Source organism: Barbus barbus (assembly GCF_936440315.1).
Source record: "Barbus barbus genome assembly, chromosome: 8".
NCBI classification, from domain to species: Eukaryota; Metazoa; Chordata; class Actinopteri; order Cypriniformes; family Cyprinidae; genus Barbus; species Barbus barbus.
This window is the reverse complement of record NC_136736.1, coordinates 1,280,043-1,290,132: the sequence shown is the minus strand read 5'-3', so window position 1 is coordinate 1,290,132 and position 10,090 is coordinate 1,280,043. Positions and strand designations below refer to the sequence as shown.

General features: G+C 42.9%; 1 protein-coding gene across 1 annotated transcript; it reads right to left on the bottom strand.

Moving 5' to 3' along the window:
• Positions 1–296: 296 nt before the first annotated feature.
• On the bottom strand, positions 297–5,875 carry LOC306873744 (B-cell receptor CD22-like; the record flags this gene model as incomplete). The annotated part of the gene is made up of 12 exons (XM_079423229.1): positions 297–1,104; positions 2,360–2,419; positions 2,542–2,619; positions 2,957–3,002; positions 3,119–3,209; positions 3,291–3,530; positions 3,911–4,063; positions 4,109–4,165; positions 4,268–4,420; positions 4,484–4,522; positions 4,625–4,777; positions 5,740–5,875. The coding sequence occupies 11 exons, from the start codon at positions 5,873–5,875 to the stop codon at positions 2,375–2,377; spliced, it is 1,191 nt and encodes a 396-aa protein (XP_079279355.1). The 3' UTR covers positions 297–1,104; positions 2,360–2,374.
• Between the last annotated feature and the right edge of the window lie 4,215 nt (positions 5,876–10,090).

Genomic DNA, 10,090 nt, shown 5'->3' with positions numbered 1-10,090 from the left:
AAAAGGAATATTTCTTAATATAAAACTGCAAACACTTAATTTGTAATAGTAAAGTTACTAAAAACATGACTTTAACTCAGATCATTGGAGTTTATCATCAGCTGTAGCACACGTGCATGTTAAAGCACTTAAAGAGATCATCACTGCATCAGCAACTCTACAGTTACTGTCTTTAAACAAAGCAGCAGAACATCAGTTTGTGGCTCATCATTGACTGAAGCAACGGCTCTACTCGCAGTTTGAGGACAAATGTTCAAATGCATGTAAATACAAAGGAAAGACTTGAAACAAGGTGAATAATATAATACAATTTAATTAAAGAGCAGTCCAAAATATCATCAAATGCACTGTTTTGAAATTTTGCAGATTATGAAGAAGTTAATATGCATGTGTGATATTTTATAAATATATTTGTTTTTATATTGCCTGACATTTACATAAACAGTTCATACGAATACAATAGGCTTTATTTGTATACTAAAGTTCTTATTTATAACTTATACATAAACATATATAAATTGTGACACAATTGATATGCATGCTAAGCAAAGATTCAAAGGTGAATGCTGTAAATGGTGCACTTTTTGAGCATGTTATGTTCTATTTAAAGGTGCTGTATGTAGGATTTTGACTCTACTAAAGCATAAAAACACCATATTATGTTTGCAGATATTTAAGAAACAGTCAGTTATTCTCCTTTGAAAATGTGCATTCGTTCCTGATGGTGTTGTTAATCTGGCAACCTGCGTGTGCATCAAGAGGAAGGGCCTGGTGAAAAAAACCTTACATACAGCACCTTTAAAAAGGAAATAAAGGGAAATTACACATCGATGCTTTAATACACAGATAAAATATATATAATCTTCTTGCAACAGCTCACAGCAAATTAGATCATTTTGCTCAACAATCAAACTTATATTGTAACTGATAACATTGCTTTAACACTGCTGAACATAATTCATACAAATGATATGAGAACTTCACTGCAGAATGGAAATACATAAAGTCTTTCATTTTCATCAGGAGCTGTGATGTGGGTGTCCTGCGATGCCACAAAAAGTGGAGTAAAGTTTAACTTGGGCTTCATCTTTCCATGGCAGCTTGCTGTGTGGTTACAACAGAAATAAGACAAGTAAAACAATAAATAAAAAGAAAATAAATTCACAGAATTGAACTTATTTGCTATTGGTAAAATTACTGGTCTAGCTCGTAACTGAATAACAGTGCTGTTCAGTATTGTTGACTAGTAATGATGACATTTTTTGTTGATGATCAGTGGTGCAAAGCAACTAGTTACATTTACTCGCATTACTGTAATTGTGTACTTATACTTTTTAAAGTATTTTAGTTATTTATTTTATCTGTCATTTTACGTTTAAATATATTTAGTTTGAAGTACGTACTTCTCTAAATTGTAAAACACATTAGTTACTGAGTAAAATAAATAAATAGCATCGCACCCTGGACGCTACTGCAGTAAATGATGGGCAGGAGAACAAACTGGCACTGTTGAGTTTATGAATGCAATGTCCAATCAGAGGTGTTTTGATTCATCATCGCAGAGAATGCCGGAGTTGTTCAAGTGTGCGCGCTCTCTGACTGAATTCCGAATGTGCATTGGCAAATTCTGTCATAATCATAAACAATAAAGTGCAAAATAAACGAGTGATTTGGTTCAGTGATTATTGGAGTTTTTGCAAAAGTGCATAGCCCACATTAGACTGAAGTCATGTACTGCTTTAGTGTCATTTAATCACTTTCTTTGTATATTTTATAATAATATGTTTTGTTTTTCATGCTACTGAAATAACCAATGTAAAATCTTGATTTTCTAAAAAAAAAAACATTAAAAAGTTCATAAAGAGTCCTTAGCTTGTTTTGTTGTTAGCCAGAATATAACTTGCTTTTTATGGTCTGCATTAAAATGACACATACCTCCCTGATTGTTTTAAATGTCGTGTGTCAAATAGTTTTTTTTGTTTGGTTTTTTGTTGTTGTTGTTCTATTGTTATTGCAGTTTAATTTGTAACAAAAACAACTAGTTTATTGTCTAATTTATTGTCTATTCCATTTTTGCCCCCACTGTTAAAATGCAACTAAGTAACTTTACTCTGAGTACATTTTAAATGAACTCTTTTTACGTAAGTACAACTAAAAGTACACTTTTTACTTAAGTACAACTAAAAGTACCAGTCTAAAAATCACTTTTTACTTAAGTACAACTAAAAGTACCAGTCTAAAAATCTACTTAAGTAAAATTTTATTCACTTAATGGTACTTTTGCTTGAGTAGAATATTTTAGTACTCTTTCCGCCTCTGTTGATATTGAGATGACTTGAGGATCTTCTGCAGTACTTACTAACTGATTCTCATATTAAGAAGAGCCCGACTGGTAAACAGCAGGTGCGGGATAGGCAGACTATGTACAAAAACAAACAAACAAAAAAAACATTTATTATTTATTTATTATTATGTATGAACATATTTGAAGATTTTTCTGCAACTCTTCTGCAAGTGTAGTTTTTTTAATGTTTCACTTACTGTGAGTGTGATGTACGGATCAGAAGATCTGGACCTGGGGTCAAGGGTCATATATTTGTTTGCACTGAGATCATCATTCTGCAGGGAAACAAACAGAATACACACACACACACACACACACACATGTTGGGTTTTATGGTTTACGGAGCATCTCCATAGGCATAATGTTTTGTATACTGTGCAAAATTGGCCCTAGACCAACCCTACACCTGAACTTACCCCTCACAGAAAACTTTGTACATTTTTAGATTTTCACCAAAAAAAAAAACACATAGGCATGCACATACACACACATACACTCACAGACACAGCAAACAGATACACACACACACACACACACACACACTGCATGTAGGAAAAAAGGTAGCTTTTATTCTTTAACTGATTTTAGTCTGTGGTTCTTTTATAACCTCACCTCATACTCATGTATTGCAGATTTTCCATTCATATTTTTTCTCTGACTGTCAAAAACAACAACAACAACAAAAAGAAACATAAAGTGTTTAAAATATAATTAATAATTAGTTACTAATGACATATATACTCTTATAATATAATATTAGATTATTTTATTTACATTATAAATAGTACAATGATGCTTATGATGATGAATAATCCTCCAGACACCAATGCGATTTGGAACACAATCCTACCAGCACTACGCTGAACTGAAAGAGGAAGAGGATAATTAATCAAATTAATTGTCCAAACTGATGTAAAAAAGCAAGTGTATTAATAAAAAGCTTCACCTGTGATAGTAACAGCGTCTGATCTCTGAGATCCATGTTGATTGTGAGCCTGACAGTAGAAGCGTCCACTCTGTAGTGCACTGAAACTCTGTCCAGATCCAACAGATGAGCCTTGATTCTCCTTAAACCAGCTGATTTCTGCAGGTGGGTTTGAATCACTGCTGCAGATCAGAGTCACTGAACCTCCCTCCACTATTTCAGCAGATCCATTTACAGACACTGAGAGGTTCCTTGGTGCATCTACACCAGACAAATGAATCATTACATTAATGTTTTATTCAATTGTTAACCCACTAATCTGTTTGATACCAGTTATTGGATCACCATTAAAGGTTCACACCATATCAGAATTCCCGTAATTACGAGATTCCAACTTGTAAAAGCGTTCACGTCCTCGTGGAACTCGTAATTACAACTGGGTGTTTTCTGAGAGCTACGACTTGTACCACGTGACCGTTTTACCACCTGACCACCGCAGGCTCTGTTTAGGCGTTGATAGTTTTGCCATAGAAAAGCATAATTACAAATCCAAGGATGTGAACAGCTAAAAGTAGAACGTCACGTATTGTCATCTCAAAATTACGGTAATTACGATATGGCGTGAACGCAGCAAAACTCACACATGATGTTTAAAGTCTCAGCATCAGAGTATTTCTCTCCATGTTTATTTCTGGACTTGCACTTGTATTCTCCGCTGTGATCAGAGCTGAGGTTTGAGATGTTGTAGATTCTTCCAGATCCTACAGTCTCTCCTCCTTTAATCCAGCTGATTTCTGCAGGTGGGTTTGAATCACTGCTGCAGCTCAGAGTCACTGAACCTCCCTCCACTATTTCACCAGATGGACTGATGGACACTGAGACGCTCCTGGGTGGATCTAAAACCGAAAACATAGATTTCAGTAAGAATTAAAAATAATTTGAAATCAAATATAGTTGGAAGATGTAATGATACAACAAATTAACTGTTGTTTACTCACACATGACGTTTAAAGTCACATTATCAGAGTATTTCTCTCCATGTTTATTTCTGGATTTGCACTTGTATTCTCCACTGTGATCAGAGCTGATGTTTGAGATGTTGTAGATTCTTCCAGATCCTACAGTCTCTCCTCCTTTAAACCAGCTGATTTCTGCAGGTGGGTTTGAATCACTGCTGCAGCTCAGAGTCACTGAATCTCCCTCCACTATTTCACCAGATGGACTGATGGACACTGAGATGCTCCTGGGTGGGTCTAAAACCGAAAACATAGATTTCAGTAAGAATTAAAAATAATTTGAAATCAAATATAGTTGGAAGATGTACTGATACAACCAATTAACTATTGTTTACTTACACATGACGTTTAAAGTCACATTATCGGAGTATTTCTCTCCATGTTGATTTCTGGACTTGCACTTGTATTCTCCGCTGTGATCAGAGCTGATGTTTGAGATGTTGTAGATTCTTCCAGATCCTACAGTCTCTCCTCCTTTAATCCAGCTGATTTCTGCAGGTGGGTTTGAATCACTGCTGCAGCTCAGAGTCACTGAATCTCCCTCCACTATTTCACCAGATGGACTGATGGACACTGAGATGCGAGGGTCTAAAAAATAAATAAATAAATAAAAAATAGCAAAGTTAATTTGAAATCACACACTTGAAACTGATTAATCAGAATTATGAATCTCCCTCCAATATTTCACCAGATGGACTGATGGACACTGAGACGTTCCTAGGTGGGTCTAAAAAAAAAAGAAAATTAAAAAAATCACAATTAATAATTATGTATTTCAAAATTTTAAACAATATGCAGATGATTAACACACATGTGACATCTAAAATCGGACACAGACAATCATTAGCAACAATACATTTTAGTTCACATACTGTATGTTTAGACAATTTAATATCAGAGTCACTGAATCTCCCTGCATTATATTACCAGATGGACTGCTGGAGATCATTGGTTTCACTGGAGGATCTACAGAATAAATATCTGAAATATTAAAATAAGTATCAATGTAATCTCTGAGTTGAAGCTTTTACATGGATATTGAAACTGTCACCTGGTGATGACCTATTCACTCAAACAGTGACTCTATTTGAGTTAATGGTATGGTGAACAGTACATTCCAGGGCCCAGTTTATGCCGGGGCCCCATCTGACCACAACCGTGGACAAAGGACAACAAACTGTCCAACACCATTAGATAGAGATGCTAGAACAATGGCCAGACACCTCTCACAGAGCAAAAAGAAGTCCTCTTCTCAATGGCTACCATCGACTACCTGTTCGTGTCTGAGTTCTGTCAAGAGTCTTCGTGGTCTTCGTCTCACCCGGATCTTCACCTGCACTGGATTCACCCTCGCCACTCCTCACGTGCACGTTGTTCCCTTGATCCCTGCGCCACCATCCCACCCGAGAGACTGTGTTAAGTTTGTGTCTTCTGACCCTCAATAAATTACTAACCTGCATCTTTGCTTCCGCTTCGTTTCTGTGACAGAACGATCTGACCAAGCATGGAAGCAGCAGGCGGATCCCCTTCTTCTCTGGAAGATTTCTTAAGATCCAGCGTCTCTCGGATGGACGCCCAGGAGAAGAGCATAAAGGAGTCGGGGCAGGCGATTCGTGCTCTTGTGGCGCAGGTGTCCGAGCTCACCCAGCAAATGCAACATCTGCAAGTTTCCGCTGCGCCACCCACACCGCCCGCTCCCCTCGTACCATCAGAGAACGTCTCCCAGTCAGAGCCGCGCCTACCAGTTCCAGAATTATACAGCGGTGAGCCGAACTATTGCAGAGCATTCCTAACACGTTGCTCTATGCATTTTTCTCTGCAGCCCAGGACCTTTGCCAGCAAACAGAGCAAGGTGGCGTTCGTGCTCACGCTACTGACAGGGAGAGCAGCACTATGGGGAACAGCGGTGTGGGAGAACCAAGATCCATGCTGTGCCTCGTTTCAGACACTCTCCGCCGAGATGAAGAGAGTTTTTGACCACGCGGTCGTGGGTAGAGAGGCGGCTCGGATCCTCGCGGATCTCAAACAGGGGGAGAGATCAGTGTCGGATTACTCTATCGAGTTCTGGACCTTGGCGGCAGATTGTCAGTGGAACGAGGAGGCGCAGTGGGAGATTTATGCCCTGGACTTACCCACCACCCTGAATGAACTGATTGAACTGGCTCTTCGGGTGGACGCTCGACTCTCTCGAGTCGAACGGCGGAGGTTACCCGTTCGGTTTTCTGGAGAGACACCGACGTTACGAGCCAGCGACAGGGACGCGGTCAGTCCCGTCTACGATCCCGAGCCCATGCAGGTCGGGCGAGCTCGGCTTTCTCGGGAGGAGAAGGAGAGGTGGAGGTCCCAGGGCCTTCGCCTTTACTGTGGTGCGGCGGGACATTTCGCGTATAACTGCCCAGTAAAAGGGCAAGCCCGGTAGTGAATCTGAGGCTACTGTCGGGTGGGATCTCTGCTGAGAAGCCGTCATCTACATCTACAATCCTCCCGGTAAGACTAAGATGGTCAGCCCACACTCACGACTGTCAAGCACTACTGGACTCTGGGGCAGAAGGTAATTTCATGGACTACACATTTGCACTCAGGATTCAGGCTCCCCTTCTATCCCTCACTCATACCATCGCAGTTCACGCCCTCAATGGCCAAGCCTTGCCTACCATTTCATTTACCACTGGACCCATCACACTCATTGTATCTGGCAATCACACTGAAATCATCTCCTTCTACATCTACATCCTGGACTCCCCCCTGGCACCCATTGTTTTAGGACACCCCTGGCTCACCGAACACAACCCCAGGATAGATTGGCAGCAGAAATCAATATCGGAATGGAGCACTAAATGTTATGAATCTTGTCTTGTGTCTGCTTGTCCGTCTGTTTCTGTTTCTACCTTGCAGGAGGAGGCAGGGGATTTGTCTAACGTGCCCACGGAGTATCTAGACCTGAAGGAGGTGTTCAGTAAGTCTCGTGCTGCTTCTCTCCCTCCACATCGTCCCTATGACTGTGCCATAGAGTTACTGCCAGGTACGTCTCCGCCTAAGGGCAAGTTATATTCACTTTCTGTTCCAGAAAGAGAGGCTATGGAGAAATATATTTCTGATTCTCTAGCAGCGGGGTTCATCCGGCCCTCCTCTTCTCCTGCGGGGGCGGGGGTTCTTTTTTGTGGGGAAGAAGGACGGATCACTGCGACCTTGTATTGACTACCGAGGGCTGAACATCATCACGGTAAAGAATACCTATCCTTTGCCGCTGATGTCTTCAGCTTTCGAGAGGTTGCAGGGAGCGTCGATCTTCCCTAATTGGACTTACGGAACGCTTATCATTTGGTCCGCATCAGGAGGGGGGACGAATGGAAGACTGCTTTTAACACCCCCAGGGGGCACTTTGAATATTTGGTCATGCCCTTCGGGCTGTCCAACTCCCCAGCAGTCTTCCAGGCACTCGTCAACGACGTGCTGCGAGATATGGTTGACCAGTTCATATATGTTTACCTGGATGACATATTGATTTTTTCTTCTTCTCTCCAGGAGCACGTGCAGCACGTTCGACGAGTGCTTCAGAGGCTGTTAGAGAATGGGCTTTTTGTCAAGGCGGAGAAATGCGCTTTTCATGCACAGTCTGTCCCTTTCCTAGGGTACATTGTGTCGTCTGAGGGAATGCGTATGGATCCTGACAAGGTTAAGGCTGTGGTGGATTGGCCAAGCCCAGACTCCCGTAAGGCACTGCAGAGGTTTCTGGGGTTCGCCAATTTTTACCGGCGGTTTATTCGCAATTTCAGCCAACTGGTCTCTCCTCTGACCGCCTTGACCTCCCCCAGAACTACGTTCAGGTGGTCAAACGCAGTGCTATCCCAACGCTCTCCGGCAGACGACAGAATGCATCCGTGCGCATTTTTGTCCCACCGTTTGTCCCCTGCCGAGAGTAATTATGATATTGGTAACAGAGAGTTGTTGGCAGTCAAGTTGGCATTGGAAGAATGGCACCACTGGTTAGAAGGGTCGGGGGTACCTTTTATCGTATGGACCGATCACAAGAATTTGGAATACATTAGAACCGCCAAGAGACTGAACTCCAGGCAGGCTCGGTGGGCACTTTTTTCGGACGTTTTGACTTCATTCTCTTGTACCGCCCGGGCTCCAAAAACATCAAGCCCGATCCTTTATCACGTATTTTTGACCGTTCCGATCGCCCGTCTACTCCCGAGTGTATTTTTCCGGAGACCCTTATTATCTCCACACTCACATGGGAGGTCGAATCGAAGGTCAAGACTGCCTTGCAAGGGGTAACGCCTCCGGTCGGTTGTCCACCGAACCGGTTATTTGTGCCAGAGGGATTACGGTCCGACGTTATTCAGTGGGGACATTGTTCCAATGTGGCTTGTCATCCAGGAGTCAGTTGCACTACATGTTTAGTCAAGCAACGATTTTGGTGGCCACTCATGGCTCGCGATGTCCACAGTTTTGATTTGGCTTGCTCAGTTTGTGCCACTGGTAAGACTTCCAATAGACCCCCAGATGGGCTCCTTCAAACGCTGCCGATCCCTTCGAGACCCTGGTCCCATATCGCACTAGATTTTGTCACCGCCCTCCCACCCTCTCAGGGTAACACGGTAGTTTTGACCGTGGTGGACCGATTCTCGAAGGCGGTCCACTTCATTCCCTTGCCCAAATTACCCTCAGCCAAGGAGACAGCGGTTACAGTCGTTCACCACGTCTTTCGGTTACATTTCCGACAGAGGACCCCAATTTGTGTCCAAATTTTGGCGAGAGTTTTGTAAGTTACTGGGTGCGACTGTTCGTCTGTCCTCAGGGTTTCATCCCCAGAGCAATGGTCAAACTGAGAGAGCCAACCAGGATTTGGAGAGAACATTGCGATGTCTGGTCTCCAAGAATCCTTCCTCATGGAGCCAACAACTGTCAATGGTGGAGTACGCCCACAATTCGTTACCAGTGTCATCTACGGGCCTATCTCCGTTTGAATGTAGTATAGGTTACCAGCCACCAATGTTTCCTAGTCTGGTCCCCTCCGCTCACGCCTTTGTCCAGAGGTGTCATCGCACTTGGACTAGAGCTCGCGAGACTCTACTCCAAGTGGGAGTGTGCACCAAGGCCAAGGCCGATCGCCACCGGTCTAGACCTCCCGTATACGTCGTCGGTTCCAAAGTGTGGCTTTCTACCAAGAAAATTCCTCTCCGCTCCGTTTCTAATAAGCTTGCTCCCAAATTCATTGGCCCGTTCACTGTCACTAAAATCATTAGTCCAGTGGCAGTCCGCCTCAATCTTCCTCCAGTGTACAGGAGAATTCATCCCGTTTTCCATGTATCCAAGATCAAACCCGTGTTTTATTCCCGCATTAATCCGCCAGCCCCGGTTCCTCCACCGCCGCGACTCGTAGAAGGGGAACCTACTTATTCGGTCAATTGTATTCTGGACTCAAGGCGGAGGGGACGCGGATTCCAGTACTTGGTGGACTGGGAAGGTTACGGTCCGGAGGAGAGAGATTGGGTGCCTGCTAGAGACATTCTGGATCACTCCCTTTTCGATGATTACAATCGACAGGTATGGGAGTCTGGGGACGCCAGGAGGCATCCCTAGGAGGGAGGGTACTGTCACGGTATTTGAATCTACTGCCTTCTTCATGTCTCGTGTTTGTTGTCTGTGTCTGTGTATTGTGTGCGAGTGGGCGGTTCCCCTCGCTCCGTGATCAGCGCGCCAGCTGATCTCATTCCCCGCACCAGCTGCTGCCAATTTACTCCTCTATAAAGCCTCACTGCACTCTCCTCTCTTTGTCAGATCGTTTGGATGTTT